The sequence below is a fragment of the Mobula hypostoma genome, chromosome 8, assembly GCF_963921235.1.
Source record: "Mobula hypostoma chromosome 8, sMobHyp1.1, whole genome shotgun sequence".
Lineage (NCBI taxonomy): Eukaryota > Metazoa > Chordata > Chondrichthyes > Myliobatiformes > Myliobatidae > Mobula > Mobula hypostoma.
The window spans coordinates 22,865,415-22,887,997 of NC_086104.1; the positions used below are offsets into that span (position 1 = coordinate 22,865,415).

The 22,583-nt window shown below is 39.4% G+C and overlaps 1 protein-coding gene across 1 annotated transcript in view; it reads right to left on the bottom strand.

Annotated features, from left to right (window-relative positions):
- heatr1 (HEAT repeat containing 1) overlaps positions 1-22,583 on the bottom strand; it is a 104,485-nt gene that overhangs the window by 20,083 nt on the left and 61,819 nt on the right. The window contains exons 24-33 of the mRNA XM_063055592.1: positions 21,844-21,975; positions 20,939-21,045; positions 18,919-19,071; positions 14,594-14,712; positions 13,072-13,193; positions 11,061-11,189; positions 6,993-7,223; positions 3,050-3,179; positions 1,466-1,641; positions 866-915 (exon numbers count right to left, since the gene is read on the bottom strand). Of these exons, the coding sequence (XP_062911662.1) occupies positions 866-915; positions 1,466-1,641; positions 3,050-3,179; positions 6,993-7,223; positions 11,061-11,189; positions 13,072-13,193; positions 14,594-14,712; positions 18,919-19,071; positions 20,939-21,045; positions 21,844-21,975 (1,349 nt within the window). The remainder of the gene's footprint in view (positions 1-865; positions 916-1,465; positions 1,642-3,049; positions 3,180-6,992; positions 7,224-11,060; positions 11,190-13,071; positions 13,194-14,593; positions 14,713-18,918; positions 19,072-20,938; positions 21,046-21,843; positions 21,976-22,583) is intronic.

The following is a 22,583-nucleotide window of genomic DNA, read 5'->3' on the forward strand; positions in this document are numbered from 1 at the left end:
CATGGTCATCCACTGCAACCAAAGAAGACCCCAGCTTGTGACGCTTATTCATACCGCTGGACCCAGACTTCTGAGGTCGAGAGAGTGGAACTATCCCAATGTAATGGCTTTTTCACTTTAAAAGGTTTGTCGCACAGGTTTCCTGTCATCGTTGGACACGATGGACAACCACCATTTCCAATGGTAATAGATTGCCATCTTCATGCATAGTTCTTGTTGATGCAGAAAGTTTATATAACTATATAAGTGATGGCTAAATTATACTTGAGTTGGTTGGAAGATAAATACAAATTATCAGACAGATTTTGGACCTTTTTTTTACTAATTTCTCAATTTCACAGAAATTTTTAAGTGGAAATACATGAATTATTGATTAAAGTCCCACCTGTAGGATGATTTTACAGCATTAATTTAATATCTTGCTTCAGTCTTTCTATAAACACATTATTATTGGGGCCATAAGGGCTGGCACTCAAAGGGTGTCCATATTCCTTTTACAGCAGTCATCAACTGTTTAACCACAGTTTATTATTTTCCAGATTTACAATCAGATATGTAAAAGTGAATGGTGAAATTTGATTATAACTAATGCCACATATTAGTTATATGCAAAATAAAACATTTTATTGACTCATATCAGGCTTGTTTTTATTGAATTACTGAATGCCCATTGAAAGTTTTAATAAGAGCGAACAAGTGCAAATGCATGATGTCCAGCCCAGGCTACAAGGCAAATATACAATAAGATATCGGGCAGTGGAGGCAAGATGGTTAATTTAAGATTTTAAAAAAATTGCCTACAAGAGAAACAGCATCACTGAAAAAAGGAAAGTAATTATCCCCCAAGAATTGCAAAATTGGTTACCTTTGTTCAAGCTTCTGCAGTGCTTCTTCAGAAGTATTACACTCTGCAACCTGACATTAAAGCAAGGGAATGGTGAGCATATTTGACATTGAGTACAGGATTTTCTAAGCCCTACAGTTGCATTGAATCCACAACATAAATGGTCTTTTCACAAAATATCTACAATCCACGCAAGTTTTCGTTCAGTCAGTTCTTTTCCCATGTTGCCAGAAACTCAGGTGTGGTTACCTGAAGACTGGATCTCAGAGGTTTGGTTGGGAAGTGGCAAATGATGAGACAGATTGGAAAAAGAAACTGCAAAGTGCCTGATAATCACACAGATTAGGAATACGTAATTGTTATCTTTCACTTACAATTTTTTTGGTAGTGGGGTAGGTTAAAAAAAGAGAAAACCCCACACTGTGGGCAGTGATGTTTAATTCTGCTGAAACATATGAAGTTAAGTCAAACTGCACAATATATTTTGACAATTGGATTAATTCCATTCCATTCGAGATCTTCAATTTAAAAAGCTCAATTTTTTGAAGATACACAATACACGCTGTTAATAAATAATGTAAAAAGATTCTGACCACTATTTAATTTGAAACAAGAAGCTACCTTTCCAATAAAACTTTCAGAGGCGAGATGCTGAGACATAAACGAGATGGAAAGGAATTTGAAATGGCGTAGCTGTTTGGCTGTCAGAGCATCGATGTTGATTAGTGGTTCTGCTTCACTTGACTGTCCCGCTTTGTTCTTCCTTGTGTTTGCTTTTCCTTTGTCTTTGGCTGCTTCTAAATGAGTTTCAAGAAAACAATGAGTAAAGATAACCTTTCGTCCAAACGGAACAGAGTATGCATAGGAATTTGTAGTGTTCGGGTAATAAATTAAATGAAAAACAAGTCAGGTTAGTACATAACTGCAAAGAACCGTTATGCCAGTATAAAGCCGACTTAACAGGTTCCTGGGAGGCTTTCTAGAAAATGTCTGAACTAGATGCAAACTAAAAACTGGAAATTCTGGTTACCTTGGTGAGTTAAGGTAATGACATTTATGTCTTACTTCTTCTTATTGCCTTTAAACTCACGAGAGAGCGTAGGCCATCAACTTTTTGCTGTTGATGTTTCTGTAGCATATAATTTCTTTTTTACAAGGTCGAGCTGCTAGCTCGACGTTCAACCCAGCACAGATGGAAAGCGTGCCGGGGAGCCGGCTGGATTCGAACTCGGAAGCCTTCGCTCCATAGTCCGGCGCTGATGCCACTACGCCACCAGCCAGTGATATTTTGGTAATAAGGTCATTTTCTGAGATACTTTCAACTTAGATGGAAAATGGTGTTTGTTCTATTTGAAGATGTACAGTGCACAAAGATGATGAATTAATTCCATCCCAAGTAAAATTCACTTCACAACGTATTCTTAATCAATGGAGCAATCCAATTTATCAGTAGATGTAGCATAGATAACCCAAAATTGAATTTACAAAACTGTTTATTGCATACCTGCTAGATTAAGTGAAAGGCAACTGGAACCACAAAAATCAGGCAAATACTTGTGGCACTTCTACAGAACAAGTCCGAGGTATACAGCAAGGAAATGGGCCCTTTGGCTGATCTAACCCACACCAACCAAGGCTCGTCCCACTTGCCTGAATTTGTCCTATATCCCTCAAACTTTTCCTATCCAAGTACTTAACATTTTTAAAAAAGCAAAGTAAAATATTTTAAAGCAAGGTGAGATCTCCATATGAAATAAGTTTTGTGTCATGTCCTAATTTAGTTTTATAATGATTAAATGTCTTTACTCATGTTTTCAGAACTCATAATTTGTAATGTTCATTCAAAGCATCAAGAACAAGATGGTGACAAAGTGATATTGCACAAGTGATATTATATATGAACACTACAGTCAGAATAGGGAACAATCTGCAAAATGAAGACAACTTGCTAAAAAATTAAAACAAAGATTGTTTTACAAAGTAATTTTATAATACATAGATCGGAAGAAATGGGTTGAAGAGTGGTTTGAAAGCTCTGTCCGAAGGTAACTCACACCATTTCCCTGCTAAAATGACATTGTAATTAATGAACTAATCATAGAGCACTACAGCACAGAAACAGGCATATCTGGTTCTTTGGATCAGCTTGTGTTTTGCTGATCAGAACATTTATTTGAAATTAATGACATGCTATGTACTACTTACTTTCCTCTTTGTCTTCAGGGAGCCTGGATAAGTAACACAAAATATTAATGAAGCTCTGGAGTTGTTCTTGAACAGTAAACTCGCAGCCAACAGTGATCCAGAATTCAACATCACTTTCCAAAACAGTTTCCTGTTACAATGAAACCATAGACTTTTGTTATTTGCAAGTTAGTCTTTTAAAAATTAAATACTACTCATCTGATGAAGGCTAGTGGGGAGAGTGGGATGCAAACATGACTACTTCCTCTAGAGATGTCTTCAACTCAAGACATACATTCAAAGTGTCTCGCTTTAATATAAACTGAAATTTCATGCATCATCCTTTAACATCCCGATGATCAATAATAGACACAAAATATGTTATGAGTACGAGGTTTGGTATGGTATGAGGCTTGCATTTCTACTATTGTTGTCTGCAGTAGACCATGTTTTCTGTTGGAATTTTGTCCCATTTAGAGATAAGTATTTATTGTAAGCTATCTATTCATTCTCTAAGTGCTTGTCATTGTTTCTCCAGTGTCACAACTTTTAATATAGTTTTCCAAGCTACCATGATTCAATTATACCTTAACCTTTGTAATTTGCTTTGTTTATATTTAAAAATTGTTTTTGATTGAAATAAATTACTTTTCAGCTTAATACAGAATATTTTCATATCATGATCACACATCCTTAAAGGTCCATTAAGGTGAAAAATAATTAAATAATCCTTCCTAATCGCACTAGATCTAAAATAGTCTACTTCTGGTTGTCCAACATGCCAACCCAGAAAATTACCTTGTACCCTACATCTTCTACACTACAGCACACACAGAATGCAGGAGGAACTCAGCAAGCCAGGCAGTATCTCCGGGAAAAAAGTACAGTCGATGTTTCGGGCAGAGCCCCTTATTCCTACCCATATTCCGTTTGAGTAGTCTCCATCCACATGGCATAAACATTGATTTCTCTAACTTTAGATTAGGTTAGATTATGAGGACACTCAGTCCTCGTTTACTGTCATTTAGAAACGCATGCATTAAAAAATGATACAATGTTCCTCCAGAAAGATATCACAAAAACACAGGAAAAACCAAGACTAAAACTGACAAAACCACATAATTATAACATATAGTTACAACAGTGCAAAGCAATACCGTAATTTGATAAAGAGCAGACCATGGGCACGGTAACTTCCGGTAATTTCTCCCCCCTCTCTTTTTTCAATCCCCATTCTGGTACCCCTCTTACCCCTTCTCTTTTCCTCACCTGCCCATCACCCCACTCTCTATCCCCCATGATCCACTCTCCTCTATCAGATTCCTTCTTCTTCAGCTCTTTCACCGATCACCTCTCAGCTTCCCCCAGCCACCTATCTTCCCTAACACCTGGCCACACCTGTCACTTGCCACCTATCCTTTCCCTCCCCCCACCAACATCTTATTCTGGATTCTTCCCCCTTCCTTTCCAGTCTGAATGAGGATTCTCAGCCCAAAATGTCAACTGTTCATTCCTCTCCATAGATGCTGCCAGACCTGAAGAGGTAGTGGCAATAAGCTTCCATTACTTATTAAATGCTCCCAATGGTGTGCACTTCAAATAGCCTCTAATAACTAAGTCCAGCTCCTGGCCTTCATGTGTAGCTTTATCGACTAAGCCCAGCAGAATGGTTTCTACCGACAGGAGAAGAAGCAACGGCAGGTTACTGGCGCCTTTAAACCAGTTGCTTCAGGCAGGTGGGGTTTGTCAACCATGGTTGGCAGCTAATCTGGATGGAATATTCTGATCTCAAACGTTGGTTGCATTGCAGCTATACTCATTCTTGGTGAAAGATTCAGGAGTAAGCCTCCAGGAAACGCCCAGAGCTGGAGTCCCTATATTGAGTTCAACACTGACAGGCAACTCCAACGACGCTGCTGGTGCCAAACTGTATTGGTCTCTGCTGTTCCTTTGGGTTCATTAGCTGCGTGGAGAGGTGGTGCTGTTGCATCGGCAACGGCTTGCTCTCCATATCTTCTAGCCCTGGCTTGTGTACCAGCTGACATATCATGTTGGCAGCTAAGTCACAACTTCCATGGCCGACCTCGACCGATAGAAGGCCCCCAAATCCAGGAAAATTCCTGTTGTTCACCTTGGGCACTACCTACAAGTTCTCCACATCCTTCTGTAGAATGGCAACCAGAACAACTCACATTACTCCAACTCTGAGCTAGCTAAAATTTTATACAGCCATTTAAAGACTTCTCAATTTTAATACTCAGTGCCACGATTGCTGATGGGAAGGATGTCATATGCTTTCTTCACTACCCGATCTACTTGTGTTGCCACTTTCAGGGAGAGATGAACTTGCAGCCCAAGAAACCTCTGTACATCAATGCCATCAGGGGGTTCTGCCATTTACTGCAAACTTTCCTCTTACATTTGATCTACCAAGATGCAAACAACCCCCACTTGTCTGGATTAAGTTCCATCTGCTGTTTGTCTGCTCATATTTCCATCTAGTCTTTATCTTGTTGCATCCTTTGACAACCTTCTTCACTTTCCAGAGCTCTGGCAATTTTTGTGTCACCTGGAAGCTTACCAATTAGACCACCCACAATGACATCCAAATCATTTATATGTACCACAAACAAAAGAGTTCTCATCACTGATCTGTGGAGGAATCACCAGTAACAGAACTCTAATGAAATAACACTCCTCCACCACTGCACTTTATGTTCTAAGGACAAATTTGAATCCTAAATACCAAATCTCTATCCTATGTGCCTCAATCTTCTAGATCAGCTTACCATCATGAGAGACCAAGTTGAATACTTCACTAAAGTTCATGTAGACAACATCCACTGCCTTATAACCTCATTAATCACCGTCATCCCCTTTTTCATAAAACCTCAATCAAGTCTCCTCAGCTTGGGTGAGACCAGAACTAGAGGTCATAAGTTTAGGGTGAAAGGTGAAATACTCAAAGGGAATCTGAGGGGAAAGGTCATCACTCAGTGGGTAGTGTGAGTATGGAATGAGCTGCCAGCAGAAGTGATAGATATGGATTCAATTGTAATGTTTAAGAAAAGTATGGATAGGCACATAGATCAGAGGGGTATGGAGGGATATGGTCCAGGTGCAGGCAGATGGGACTAGGCAAAAGATTGGATCAGAATGGACTGCATGAGCCAAAAGGCCTGTTTCTATGCTGTAGTACTCTATGACACTTAGCTTTAAGATATGACACTTAGCTTTAAGACATGACCTCTCCCGCACAAAGCCATGCTGGCTATCCCCAATAAGCCAGATGCCTGTAAATCCTATACCTAAGAATCTTCTCTAATAATTTCCCTACCACTGACATTAATTGTCTTGTAGCTAAAGAAAATGATCTGTCAAAACTTCAGCAATCTCCTTTCTTAATAGGATAAATCTCTGGGTACTTTTTTCCGTCTTAATGTTGGTAAAGAGACCCACACCTCCTCACCCATGTTAACAACACGTCTGAGAATATCAGTATACTCTTTCCCTGATCCGATTATCTTCCATGTTCTTCTCCTTGCTGAATACTGAATCAAAATTGGAGTTCTTCTTCATACTACTCGTCAATGACATCTCAGGATGCCTTTTAGCCCTGATCCTGTTTGATTTCTTTCCCTCTTCCTATTATATCCCACAAGGGCCCAGTCCATTCTCAGCTTCCTAAACCTTTCATAGGCTTCCTTGTTCTTTGACTAAATTTGCATCGTTTATCATTCAATGCTCACAAACCTTGCCATCCTCATTTGCCTTCCTACAGGAAGATGCTGATCCTGAATTCTGACCAGGTGGCCTTTAAATGATTCCATGACTGATGTGGACTCACCCTATAACAACTATTCCCAATTTAATTTCCCCGAGCTCCAGTCTATAATACCATCATAATTCACATTTGTCCAAGTGCTAAATGATTTGGTTCAGCGTTCAATCCAGTCACCTTTACCTTTTCGTCAGTAGATGCTGAGGAGGTGGTCTTGGTTACATGCTGCTCAAAGAGCAGCAACAGGAGGGCCCACAGGAAACGCTCCGCACTCACTGTTTCAATGAGCTTAGAAAGAACAGGCACTCGCCGGTGTTCAGGCACATGTGGCATGGCATCCACAAATACACGGATAATTTTTGTTACAACATTTTCCACATTCTCCTTGATTTCTACAGGACCTTCGTTGTCAGCCTGCAAAATAAAAAAAAAATACAAATGGGTAGAATACAGAAAAGGAACTGAAGAACAGAGTTATAACGAAGAGTCTTAAAACGCAAGTTTGTCTGTTTTAATGCAGCACGGCAGTGCAGCAGTTGGTGCAATCCTTTACAGCGATAAGGTTCGATTCCAGCTGCTGCCTGTACTGAGTTTGTACATTTTCTCCTCGACCACATGGCTTTCCTCCCACATTCTAAAGATATATAAATTAGGATTAGTAAGTTATGGCCATTCTATGTTGGCAGGCAGAACAATTATCGCTGATTTGATTTGATGCAAATAGCGCGTTTCACTGTGTTTTGATATGCATGTGACAAATAAAGCTAATCTTTCTTTTAGTATTAAATGTAATGCTTCCTGACATGCCAAATGAACCACTTGCTTCAACACATTCTCCAAATTCTGATATTCTTATTATTTTGTCAAAGTGACAATGGAATTAAATCTGAAGATAGAAATTTCTACATTTCAGTGATGGACTCTTACCTACAACAGAATAAAAGGACATCACTGAGAAACAGAAACATTCTCTGTGAGCATGTAAAAAGGAAAGATTAATGAAGGAAAATGTGGGCACCTTATAGATGTAGGACAATTCCACCTTAAAGATGTAGGAGAGAAGGAAATGGTCAGGAATTTAGACAAACCCTTTGCCTCTGTCTTCAGAGAAGACACAAAAAGCCTCCCAGCAAAACCAAAGAAGCAAAGGTCTAGTGCAAACAGGGAAATAAAAGATAGCATTAGTGAAGAAAAATTATTAATGAAATATTATGGACAGATAATATACAGTTTTGAAAGTGGTGGTTATGGAGATACTGGAAACTCTAATTTGTCCCCACTATTTAAGAAAGGAGGGACAGAGTGAACAGCAACCTTTTAGCCTGACGTCAGCAGTTGTTAAATATAGACAATAGGACTGAGCTGTCAATGTGTATGCAGGAGAAGTCAATCATCTTTAACTCATCCACTAGAGCTCTTTGAGGATGCGGCTGCAAGAGTACAGGCTGAACTCACAGATATGGCTATTTTTTTTAAAAAGGGTTTTGGGCTAGATCCCACACTGCAACCGCTTGTTGAACAACATTTGAACACATGGAACTGGGGATGATATACTGGAGTGGATTGGTGTTCGATTAACAAATAGAGGGAAAAAAAGTTGTTCTTAGGTTTGCAGGCTACCTCTCTGGACTTCAGCGATAAATAATCCACAAAAATAATCTGGTTGAAGAACATGAAACTCAGTGTGAATATGAATGCAAGTTGTCCAGTGGAATATTCACAAACTTGCTGAGTGTGGCAACAAATTAGCAGATGGATTATAAAGTGGAAAAATGTAAATTTATCCTCTTATATGGAAAAATCATTTATACTGAATGATTTTTAAATGGTGGAAGTTGTTCAAAGGCACCCAGGTATTCTTATATTCATGTAGTCTGCACCTATGATATCGCGTACAATTTTGGTCTTTTTACCTTAGTGGATATACTTCCTATTGAAGATTTATCAGACTAGTTCCAGAGGCAGGTTTGTCAAATGAGGAATGAATGAGTCGGCTTGGCCTTTTGTTTTTAGTATAAAAAGGGTCGGAAGCATGAGGGGTGAGGTATTTGAAACATATAACATTACTGCATGTTCTGACAGGCCAGATATGGAGAGGATGCTACCTTGGGCAAAAATTTACAAACTAAATAAGGTGGTCATTAAGGACTGAAATGATCAATTTCTTAACTTAAAGTGAGAAGACTATTTGGAAATCTTTACACCAGAGGGTTGTGCAGGCTCAGAGTTCATTCAGAACTGAAATGGATTGATATCGGAATATTGGTGGAGTCAAGGGATAACAGAAAGTGGCAGGAAAATAACATAGCAGAGAAAAAAATCAGTCATGGTCTTGTTGAAAGACACAACAGCTGTGAGCAGACAAACTACTTAGTCCTACTGTTATTTATTTAATTCTTATGGTCTTCCCCCCACTCCCCCAGTTGTATATTAGAGATATACTAAGCATTTTGCAGTTTCTAAAACTGGCCATGTAAAATTTAGGCTGCAGATATTAAAAGTAGGTGAAACTATCAATAGCTCAAGAATATGGCCACTTGCAGATCACTAAATACTAACCTGACAGTCCTTCTAACTCAAGAGTGGAAGAACTATAGTTCACAAGACGACAGTGGCCTCTTGTGGGAGTAATCTCCAATGACACAATGTAATTCAGATTCAGATTTATCACATATACATTGAAACAGAGTGAAATGTGACATTTTTATTAACAACCAACAAAAGGATGTGCTGGGGACAGCTTGTAGGTGTCGCCACACATTCCAGCGCCAACAAAGCAAGCCCACTATGTTCAGCAGAACAACAGATGCTGCAGCAGCAACAAGAACAAAACAAGAAACAACAGCAAAACAGCTCTTAAAGAGTCAGTTTCAATGTAGCACAGTCTAGCGATGGGAAAAAAAAGACATAAAGGACGAACAATTACATCTTTGGTTGGATCCAGAGAGACCCCTGTGATCGCGCGCGCCACCATCTTAAGCTTAAGTGAATGCTACTCAGCTTTCCAACGGTGGAACAGATCACTTCTGAGCTCAATCCTATCCTATCATTGCCTACCAAACTCTGCTACAAACACACCTGTATCAATGTTGGATTGACGCTAAGGCAGATACTTCTCTTAATCCTGGGACGCACTAGCTAAATGCCGTAACCACAGATGCGCTGGGTGCACAGAATGGACCAGGAACTGAAAAATCTCTGTACCATAGAATTTAGTGCAGTTATTCCTGCTTTGCACCTATAATGGCAATTAATTAGCTAGCTTATAATATGCTTGAGCAAAATACACTACACTATTTCAATACAAATTTTCATAGCTCTGAAGATGGCACCGAGGACAACTTCCAGAAAATGCCAGGTAGCAAGCTAGAGATTGATTGTGTAGTTTAAACAGGTCCAACTGCAAAATCTACTGAACACAGGGAAAAAAAATCTGATTGGAAAAGCTGAAATCACAGAAAGCTCAAAAGAAAGATGATGATATTTATTTTTCCTTATCAGCACTGTTTGAAAACACTAGGCAATTTTGAAAGTATACTGGATATGTACTGTACATGTAAAGGAAAAATATGCAGGGACCATAGGCAAAGAGTGAGTGTCAATGATAATTATATAATTCTTTGGAAGAATTACCACAAGCATGTTTTCCAAATAACCGATCCTGTGCTATAGTCTTTGGGAACCATGTGGTAAAGACAATTATCTTACTTTAAGATAAAGCCAGTATACATTTTATTATACATTGTGTGCACAACACCTTTCAAATGAATATCCTTCACAAAACAGCGAAGCTATTTTTAAACCAAAACACTCAAATAAATTTTTTGCAGGAAAGTCATTACTTTTCAAGAACGTGACACACCTAATCTTCCTGCAGTATCTTTGCAATTCTTTAAGAATCAGAAAATGGGGCAAAAATGCCTAGCCTCTGAGATTCTGCAGAAAGCAGATATCCCTATTCTTGATAGATCTGCATATATGTCAATTGGGTTAAAGTTTCCTTAAGATAATAATTTGTAATTTGTTGGTATTGGCTTACAACATTTTTAATCAAATTATATCCTTGGAAATTTCTCTTTGCAACTCCAATGTTGCTGACTTCATAACACTAGTAACTCAGCTCATGAACTGAGACATGTTTTTTCACCAAACGGACTGCCATCGGGAGTTTTGAGGTAAATTGCGATAATTAACATATTGCTGAGATTTATTTCAGCCCTCAGACAGTAGTAAACATTTACTCCAACATACCTGAATAAGAGCTGGGATGACAGTTTGCACAGTCTTGTTTATGACCTGGAAACTATAGCTGTCATCCAGTCGCATCACATTGGCACCCATGAAGGTAAATATGGGCATGATGTTATGGAGAACCTTGTCCTATAAATGCATAAAGTCACAAATAAATTAAAAACAGAAACTTGTTAATGCTGTAGTAATTGTGGATTTCTCAGCACACGAAGCAAAACAAACAGTGGTTAATGTAGCTCACAAATTTTGAGGGGGGAAGTGGGATTCTGAGTAAGAAATGTATCAATGTGCTTGCATTTAAATTTTATCAGACTATATTATAATTATAAAAATGGCCAATACACAGCAAGTTAAGACTCAAAAAATTAACACTTAATAAAATAATAAAATGAAAGCGGGGCTGAGCTATGATGGCGCTCAGTAATGACTTCTTTGAGCTTATCTGCAGAAACAGCTTAATTTCTACTTTTAATGTCTTTTTTTTCCCTTTTCAAGGTGGACAGAGTTCTGCTGAAGACCTTGACTTAGAGCTACACTCAAACTTAGGTTCTTTGCAGCAATGAGATCTGCTCCCGGGCCTCACTGACCAGCCACTTTTTGATATCTGAAGGATGCGGCCAAGAAGGTGAGCATGCCTTCGGGGTTCCGAGGCTTGTGGCCCTGGGGATGCGCCAATTCTATGCCGGTGTCACCGAATAAAGTGCTGCAGAAGAAAATGGAACACCAGGAACAGCAGAATAAGTGTTGGAGGCTCTGTAATTGGTGAATTGCACGTGCTCTCTCTTTCTCTCGTTCCAGGGGGAGAGCTTATTGCCGATTCTTGAGCTGGGAGAACTCCGGGAAAAGAAGTGACATGGCAGACTTTAACACTGTAAATAGCAAGATGTTGTCTTTGTTGGTCTTCCCGCTTGCTGTGAAAGGTTGATACCTCTCTGTCCTTTTATTAGGGAGGGAGAGAGCCTGTGGTAAGTCAGATTGTGGGGTGAACAATTAGTTTTGGCTGTACTGCAGGTCATGGTCTTTCTTGGGGGCTCTGCTATCGCTTGCTTGGTGGCTGGAGGGTGCTGATGACTTTTCTGCTGAAGTGGGAGAGGAAGAGGGTCGTTGCTCTGCTGCTGTTTGTGCATGGGGGAGCAGGGAGCTTTGGGGTTCTAACACTTTTACTGTCACTCATTTCTTTGGGACACCCTTCTGCTTCTGTGAATGTCTGCGAAGAACAAGAATTTCAGGTTGTATAATTTATACATTCTCTGATATTAAATGGAACTATTGAATCGTAGATATTTCCACATTTGCCTTTCAGGACATTGTGGGGAAGTGTGTAGTCATGAACTTTGGTAGAAGGAATAAAAGCATGGACTACTTTCTACATGAGCAATGAATTCAGAAATCAGATGTGCAAAGGGACTTGAGAATCCTAGTGTATGATTCCCTAAAAATTAACTTGCCGGTTGAATCAGTAGTAAAGAAAGCAAATGCAGTGCTTGCATTCATTTCGAGTGGACGGAAATAATAAAGAAAGGATGTAATGCTGAGGCTTTACAAGGCATTGGTTATCCAGCAAAATGAACTATGAAGTGCCTCCTACTCTTTCCATTACTCAACAAGTTCACGGCTGATCTCTCACTTCACTGCCATTTAGTCATAGTCATAGTCATACTTTATTGATCCCGGGGGAAATTGGTTTTCATTACAGTTGCACCATAAATAATAAATAGTAATAGAAATAGTAATAGTAATATTACTATTAGTAAATAGTAATAGTCAGAAATAATAAAGAGTAATAGAAAATAGTAATAAATAGTTACATAGTAATATGTAAATTATGCCAGTAAATTATGAATTAAGTCCAGGACCAGCCTATCAGCTCAGGGTGTCTGACCCTCCAAGGAAGGAGTTTGTAAAGTTTGATGGCCACAGGCAGGGATGACTTCCTATGACATTTCAAGACGAACCTACAGCAGAATCCTTTTATGATAACCTGATGGCTATAAAGAACAGTTGTACTTACAGGGAACATTCCTGCAGCAGCACCCAGGAGCAGCAGTGCATGATGGTGTGTCTGAGGCATATTTGAAGTCCTGACACATTGAACAATTAGCTCCACGTTAAACTTCTCCTCCTCGAGGACATCTGTAAAACCAAAGTTCAAAATGCAGCTATTACAGGGTGCGCATTGATGCAACTCCATATCATTTAACAATCATGGGAAATATTTACAACATAATCTGTTATTAAATTAAGAATACTTAACCACAGCCAATACTAATGAAGGAGTATTGAACACTAAATGCATATGACATGAAACAAGGTGGCACTTCACAACAAAATGAGCAGAGATCCATGCACCTCAATTTCAATGCCTCTTAACCTCGATCTAACAAAGTTTGACGCAAGCTCAAGAAACAGCATCTTATTTTCTGACTCTGCACATTACAACCTTCACTATTCAATAATTTCAAGAATTCAGCTATTCCAATTTTTATGTATCAAATACAGTAGATTCTGATTAATTAGGCCATTGGTTAACCAGGGCAGCGGCTTATTTGGGAGAACTCTTAAAGAATAAACGATAATCGAGAAAATAGCTAGGGTTCCCTTCGTTTATTTGGGACACTATGGCACTTAACTGGGTCAGGAGAGTGTTGCTGAACAGTTTCTAACTAGCATCAGTTGCATGCTCTTGTGTGGTGGTTAGATGCTACACCATGCTTAGAGTGAAGACTTTTTAAAATAGCATCAGTCCTGTGCATTGTGAGCCAACAGACACCAATTCAAAAAGCAGAGCTTTTTGATCATTTTGTTTTTTTATTCTGTTTATTTAGAGTCAATCAAAAGAACACGGCAGCATAAACTGGATGAACTCCTCTGTTGATAACTATTAGGATCTAATACACAGTTTTATAGTTACACAGCAGCATTGGTCGTGTTCTAATTTCTCTGTTATTTCATTGAAATATCTAATTTGCTACACAGCGAAACGGTAGTTTGGACTTTTTTAAAATACCTTTTTAACCATTTCCATGAAACTTCAGCTAATTGGGACAGCCACTTAATTGGGCCAAAATTTACTAGTACAGATGCGTTCCAATAAACTTAATTTGACTTCGTCAAATATATATTACAAGCTACAGACGTGATTCACAAATTTGGACTTAATACCTTAATCGCTTAAAACTACAGTCAAGAAACAGCGCTTCAGATGACATCTATATTGATCTTTTCCCCCCACCTACACTCATCCCATTTGCCTGCATGTCTTTCCATACCTTGTCTACACAATTAAATATCTCAAATGTAGTGACTCCATCTAATTCTACCTCCTCTGGTGGTGCATTCTTGATATCACCCACTCTCTTTATTATAAAAAAAATCCTGCCCCTCAGATCCCCTTTATTACTCTTTCCTCTCACCTTAAATTGATGCCCTCTCATTTTTGATGCCATTAACATGAACTTTACCAGAATGAATTCAAACGGCAATGAAAGTGAAGATGTAAAAACATTGCAACAAAAAAATTGCATCTTCCTTACCATTGCTTATCTTGGAACCATCGGGTGATAATTTCTGGCAGAGGTTCAGTAAGCAGTTGAGGATCAGCTGCTTTGTGTACTCCAGGGTGCTCTGTTCAGACAACGCAGGATCTAGAGACCTGAGTCATGGCAATGATTAACTGTTAGTTCGCAGTCATAATCAAAATACTTTCTACTTTCACAGATACAAGTTCAAAACAACACATCATCTTCAAACTCTAAACAACCCTCAAACTCGTCAACAATGACTTAACAATTTCAAAATCCCACGCAAATTTGACAATGTAAATCTGACAAAAATATGCACCATTTTTCAATGTATTAGACCAGATCAAAGTTAAATGTCTGCTGGTCTGAAGTTGATTCTCCAAATTCCTTAAAATGAATTCTCAACTCATTTATGACTGGGATAGAAAGAAGGAAGGTATTCAAGGTTTCCTGGAGGTGCATTTGTCCATGAAACTATTGGTCAGATTTTCCACTCTCAGGAGAAAAAACACCTGCCTCACTGAAGGCATGACAGTGAATTACATGTTACCATGTTTAATGGAATAAAATCCAGCAGTTGTCAACCAGGGATCCAGAACAACAAAGTAGTGAGCAACTGCTAGGATTGCATTCCACAACTATCCATTACCTTAGTATCCAGCATATCACTTAGTCCAACCAGTACCATCCCCATGGAACCAAATATGCCTTAAATGAGGGACGTAAATAAAATATCATGCTAATCTGATGAAGTTACAACACAGATTTTTTCTCTTTTTTTTTTAAAGTCCCTGAACGAGAATGATTTGCTGTCACCTTTCAGGTCTAAATTCCTTCTGCCACCCCTCTCCCCAACATTCTGATTATAAATTGCTGCAGCCTTAGGCAACCTTCTTTGTGATTCTCAACACTAACTTGTCTTCTGCAAGCTAAAACCATCTTCATTCATATCCAAGTTCTCAACATGTATCAAAACAGCAGGGGTGCCAGCATGAATCCCAGAAAAGTAATCTTGCACCATCACCTTCAGCCTCCCATCACCAAATTAATTTTGGAATTAGTCAGCTTGTTTTGGATCCCAAGTGCTTTATCCTTCTGGACTTACCTCCCACACATGATCTTGTTAAATGCTTACTGAAGCCCTTAGGGACAATTCCTATTGCACTGCCTTCAACCTTCCTCAAAAACCCAATCAAATTAGTGAAGCTGGAATTTGTCATACAATCACTGAACACCACAGCACAAAACAGGCCATTTGGCTCATATAGTCTCTGCTAAACAATTAATCTACCTTCTCCCATCAATCTGCCCTTGAACCATAGCCCTCCATAAATGACCCATCCATGTATCTATCCAAATTTTTCTTAAATGTTGAAATTGACCCTAGTTGCGCTGGCAGCTCGTTCCACACTGTTACCAGTGAAGAAGTTCCCCTCTCATGTTCCTCTTAAACTTTTCACCTATCACCCTTAACCCAAGAAGTCTAGTTGTAGTCTCATCCAACCTCAGTGGAAAAAACCCGCTTGCATTTTCCCTATAGATATCCCACATAATTTTTTCATACCTCCATCAAATCTCCCCCTCAACCTTTCACGTTCTAGTGAATAAAGTCCTAACCTATTCAACCTTACTCTATAACTCAGGTTCTCAAGTCCCGGCAACATCCTTATACATTTTCTCTGCATTCTTTCAATCTATTTACATCTTTCCTGTAGGGTAGGTGACCAAAACTGCACACGATACTCACCAACGTGTTATACAACTTCAACACAGTATCCCAACTCATGTACTCAATACTTTGATTTATGAAGGCCAATGTGCCAAAAGCTTTCTTTACAACCCAATCAACACCACTTCAAGGAATTATAGATCTGTATTCCCAGATCTCTTTGTTCTATTGCACTCCTCTATGTCCTTCTGCTCACTGAGTAAGACCTCCCCTGCAACACACAAAAATGCTGGAGAAACTCAGCAGGCCAGGAAGCATTTATGGAAAAGGTCCATCTGAAGGGTATTGGCCCAAAATGTCGACTGTACTTTTTTTCCCCATAGATGCTGCCTGGCCTGTTGAGTTCCTCCAGCATTTAGTCTGTGTTGCTTGGATTTCCAGCATCTGCAGATTTTCTCTTGTTTGTGATTGGAAGACCTATCCTGGTTGGTCATGCCAAAGTTCAATACCTCATACTTGTCTGCATAAAATTCCAACTGCCACCCCATTTTTCCAGCTGGTCCAGATCCTGCTGCAAGCTTTGATAATCTGCAATGCTGTCCACTACACCTTCAATCTTGGTGTCACCCGCAAATTTGTTGATCCAGTTTACCACATTATCATCCAGATGACAAACAACAATGGACCCAACACTGATCTCTGTGCACACCATTAATCACAAACCTCCAGGAAGAGAGGCAACCATCTACAACACTCTCTGGCTTCTCTTGCAAGGTCTGTCTAATCCAATTTACTACCTTGCCTTGAATGCTAAGTGACTGAGCCTTCTTGACCAACCTTCCACGCAAGACATTGTCAAAGGCCTTACTACCTTTCCCTTGCACAAAACTATGTTGACTATCACTGATGAAACACTGCCTTTCCAAATACACACAAGGTTTTTATCTAATAATTTTTCTTCCAGTGATACAAGGCTCACTGGCCTGAAATTATCTGGCTTTTCTTGTTGCTCTTTGAAAAGGAACAGAATTAGTCATCCTCTATTTCTTCTGGTATTTCAGCTATAGCTAATTAATATACAGTAAGTATCTACATCAGGGCCCCACCGATCTCCTTCCTTGTTTCGCTTGGCAATCTGGGATTGATCTCATCCAGCCATGAAGAATTATCGACACTTATCAATCCATGACATCTAACAATTCCTTAATATGCTCCATGTTATCAAAGTAATCCATGCAATTGCCCTCCGGAATGATCAAATTACAAGTCCTTTCTACATGGTGAATGAAGATAAAGCATGCCTTTAGGAGCTCACCCCATCCCCCGGAACCATAAACAGTACCCCTTCTGGACACTCAGCAGACACACTTTTCCTCCCTTACTCCTCTTACTCCTGATATACTTTGCAACACCATGTCAAGGGGAGTCTAAATATTCCATAATTGTGACCGACTTCAAGAAATGAAACTAAGGTGGCTACAGTAATTATACTGTTATCTATCACAGGGAAAGTTATTGCTTCAGTTTTTGTCAGGAGCCCGTTATTAGTAGCTGTGAAGCATTTTATTTTCAAATTAGGCTCCTTACAGAAACACCATTTACACCTGTTTCATACCGGCAACAGAGCAACATAAAACCCAATCTTAATGCAGACTGGTGTCAAGAAACATAGCACCATTCAGTTAGTCCTGACGAAGGGTCTCGGCCTGAAACGTCGACTGCGCCTCTTCCTATAGATGCTGCTTGGCCTGCTGCGTTCACCAGCAACTTTGATGTATGTTGCTTGAATTTCCAGCATCTGCAGAATTCCTGTTGTTTACCATTAACTAAATGCTTTTCTCAATCCTTCTCATCACAAAACTGTGCAACTCCTCCAACACTGGAGAGCCTGCATGCCAAACAACAAAAGCACTATGAAATATATACAGCTAAGCAAATTCTTCACTGATGAATCAGGGAAAAATGCTTGTAGTCCTGTCATATCTCTTCTCATATTACTGTCATCTGATTCTGACATCCAATCCTGAATAGCAGCAGTGGAAATTTAGGGAGCAGTGCAGATAACTAGTGGTGAATCATTCACTACAGGATACTCTCTGGCCTGCATTATCTTATGAGTGACTCAGCTTCTGCTGGTCCAAACTCTCTCCACCACCCACAAGTTAGAATGCATTGGAACATTCTCCATTTGCCTGAATGGGTGGAGTCCCAACATCACTGAAGAAACTCATCACCACTAATTCCCTCTATTACTGATGTGTTATGCCTACATTCAGCATCATGTACTAGATTAATTGCAGCAATTCAAGCCTCCTTTGGCATAAAAAAGAACAGGCAAGACGAGTTCTTAGACCGCCCAGACAACACTTGTATGGAAGCCTACAATTATCGCTTCTTTTCCATTCTTGATGATTCCAGGTTTTCCGATTCCACTATTTTACCAATGTGTATTCTCCCTGGCTTTCTATCAGACATGCACCTATTCCTGCCGATCAAGTACATTAACAAATAAACTTATCTGCAGTCACAGAGCTACAATCAGGTACTGACTGTCTGGTTTACCCCGCTAGTGTCCAGGACCTTAGCATCTTCACCAGTGGAATAGCTGACAACACAAGGAACTCATTTCAACTTCTTTATTCTCTGACAGAGTAATTTCAGTGCATACCTGGACAGGAGGCTGAAAAGGGTAGGAACCAATATCTGGGGATTTTTCAGTTTCTTCTTGTGTTGCAACAATTCCATGATGAGGGTTACTCTCTGCCAGTTAATGTTACCTGTTAAAGAAACAGGTTCCAAACTCTGCAGATCTTGGGATTTCCTTTAAAATAAAAACACACAAAATGAAAGAACTCAAGATGATTTTTGAAGATATTGCAGGAGCTGCACTGTGGAGAATCCTACCCGTCCTTATTAAATGAAGACCAACTCTGATATTACTACCATCTCATTCTGACATTCAATCCTGGTTAGTTAGGAAGGTTCAATCATTAGGTATTAATATTAAAGTAGTAAAATGGATTCAGCAGTGGATGGGAGATGCCAGAGAGTAGTGGTGAACAACTGTTTGTCAGATTGGAGGCCGGTGACTAGTGGTGTGCCTCAGGGATCTGTACTAGGTCCAATGTTGTTTGTCATATACATTAATGATCTGGATGATGGGGTGGTAAATTGGATTAGTAAGTATGCAGATGATACTAAGATAGGTGGCGTTGTGGATAATGAAGTAGGTTTTCAAAGCTTGCAGAGAGATTTAGGCCAGTTAGAAGAGTGGGCTGAAAGATGGCAGATGGAGTTTAATGCTGATAAATGTGAGGTGCTACATTTTGGTAGGACTAATCAAAACAGGACATACATGGTAAATGGTAGGGCATTGAAGAATGCAGTAGAACAGAGGGATCTAGGAATAATGCTGCATAGTTCCCTGAAGGTGGAATCTCGTGGATAGGGTGGTGAAGAAAGCTTTTGGTATGCTGGCCTTTATAAATCAGAGCATTGAGTATAGGAGTTGGGATGTAATGTTAAAATTATACAAGGCATTGGTAAGGCCAAATTTGGAGTATCGTGTACAGTTGTGATCACCGAATTATAGGAAAGATGTCAACAAAATAGAGAGAGTACAGAGAAGATTTACTAGAACGTTACCTGGGTTTCAGCACCGAAGTTACAGAGAAAGGTTGAACAAGTTGGGTCTTTATTCTTTGGAGTGTAGAAGGTTGAGGGGGGACTTGATAGAGGTTCTTAAAATTATGAGGGGGATAGATAGAGTTGATGTGGATAGGCTTTTTCCATTGAGAGTAGGATAGATTCAAACAAGAGGACATGAGTTGAGAGTTAGGGGGCAAAAGTTTAGGGGTAACATGAAGGGGAACTTCTTTACTCAGAGAGTGGTAGCTGTGTGGAACGAGCTTCCAGTAGAAGTGATTGAGGCAGGTTCGATATTGTCATTTAAAGTAAAATTGGATAGATATATGGACAGGAAAGGAATGGAGGGTTACGGGCTGAGTGCAGGTCAGTGGGACTAGGTGAGAGTAAGCGTTTGGCACGGACTAGAAGGGCCGAGATGGCCTGTTTCTGTGCTGTAATTGTTATATGGTTATATAACAGCAGCAGTGGAAATTAAGGGGCAGTGCAGATAACTACTGGTCCTATTTATGAACGTGAAGCCCACGACTTTCATCAATCAAGTTAATTACCAGGACAGGTGCTACGGCTCTGGGAACATGCCTTGCAGATTGTTATAATATTCACAGGTTTCAACGAAGCATATCAAAAAATAAGTCTTCCACTGGAGCAGTGAGATGCTTGCCTTTGAATACATGAAGTACAGTTGGGCCACATACTGCAATCTTATTGATTTCAGACTCTTTAAGGTCAATACATAAAAAAAAAAGTGTTGTTTCCATTGCAGATTTTTCTTGGGAAGAGTTCAAAGATTTATTTCAGTAATTTGCCAACATTTCTTCAATTGGTAGCATTGCTACTTTGGAATCCTCTAACTCAGAGGGCTGCAGCCGACCAGTCACCCAGTATAATAAAGAAATCAAAAGACATGGCCATGTGACGTGACGGAGAACAGTAGAATTAGCAAGGACACTGAAGGAGGCTCTAGGGCTGTATGCGTGAATGTCGTGGAAAGTGTTATCAATTAAGAGATACTCAAAAAGTTCCTTCATCTGGAAACATACCTTTGATGTTGCATTTTTTGCCTTCTGGTCTGCTGAATGGTTGCACGACTTGGAGATTTTTCCAAGGGTCCCAGCTCCCGGGCAATTTGTTCTGCATCAATTACAATCTGTAACAGACAAACCAGTAAAAGAAAGATATCAAAATCATCGTTTTGAACACATCAAATTACATTTTACTTACAATTCGCAATCTTGAAGATACTGATTAACAACATCTAAAATCTAAATTAACAAAGAACAAAGCATATCATCCTGCACAAAAGATATACTGCAGGGGTAGGCAACCTTAAGCACAAATGATTTTCTAGTATGAGTTATTCATTAATTTGAGGCAAAACATAATTAGATGTATTTAAATGGATAATTCCCATACCTCAAGTTTTTTATTGCATTTATCTGGCCCACCGTCTGCTCATTAATATGCGATCCGGCTCACAGAGGCATAAAAGGTTGCCAACCCCTGATATAGTGCTTCATCTGCTGGAGTTTAACTAGCCAATACCTTAAACAGAATGAACTTTAGACCGAAGTTTCATTTATTCACTTAGATGGCCATAACATTATCTTGCAATATTATTTACAATAGTGGAGGACAATTCTTACGGTCCCCTGACAGGAAGACCATAGGAAATCAGAAGAACCAAGCGTTACAACAGTGGTGTGCAGAAGAGCATCTCTGAAGGCATAACTTGCTAAACCTGGAAGTCGATGGGCTCTACAGCAGCAAAAGACCATGAACGTACACTCAGTGACCATTTTATTAGGTACAGGAAAAACCTAATAAAGTGACCATCACAACATTAAAATAATGTGCATGATCAAACCTGAGCAACAGTATGTTACATAAATCTTATTTTGCTTCAACACAAACCAGAAGGAATACACTTCCAAGCTGCCTTACTCACCGCCTTGAAAACACTGTTTATAGCTTGTGCACACACTGGGTTTTTAGTCTGCACAAGCAAGTCGAATAGTACTCCCAGCAACCTCTGTTGTACCTTCACATCAGGCAGCGCTGCAAAGAAACTCTTTGTAATCTAAAGAGAGATGAAATGAAATTTTATAGTTAAAAGCAAATCTTGACATAAGGGCCATAGTAAAGTCAATGGCACTTAAAACCAAAGGGAAGAGAATTCGTTTAAAGTTCCCTCCTGAAATTTAGAGTACTTAGCCTCAAAATAGTTTCAGGCCATTTTTCTAAAACGATTCATTCTCTGCAGATGTAGCTGGCAAGGGCAGCATTTATTGTTCATTCTCACCCATCCTCTAAATTCAGAGGGAAGTTAAGGATCAAGAACAATGCTTAGATCACAGATTAAGGACAGCACAGTTCATTTCATGAAAGACATTAGTGATCCAAATGAGGTTTTACTACAATCCAGTAATTTCAAGGTCATTATTGACAGTAACTGCTTATTCCTGATTTATATAAGTGACTTCAAAATGTTTGCATTCAAACTAATGGGCCCAGTTCAACAGTTCAGATCTCTGAAAATTGCAGTTGCTGGAAATTTGAAATAAAAACAGAGAGTACAGAATGGTACATCTGAACAGTCACTGGCCTGAAATGTTAACTTCATTTCTCTCCACACAGGTGTTGTTTGACCTGCTTAGTACTTCCAGCATTTTAGTTCCAGCAATTTAA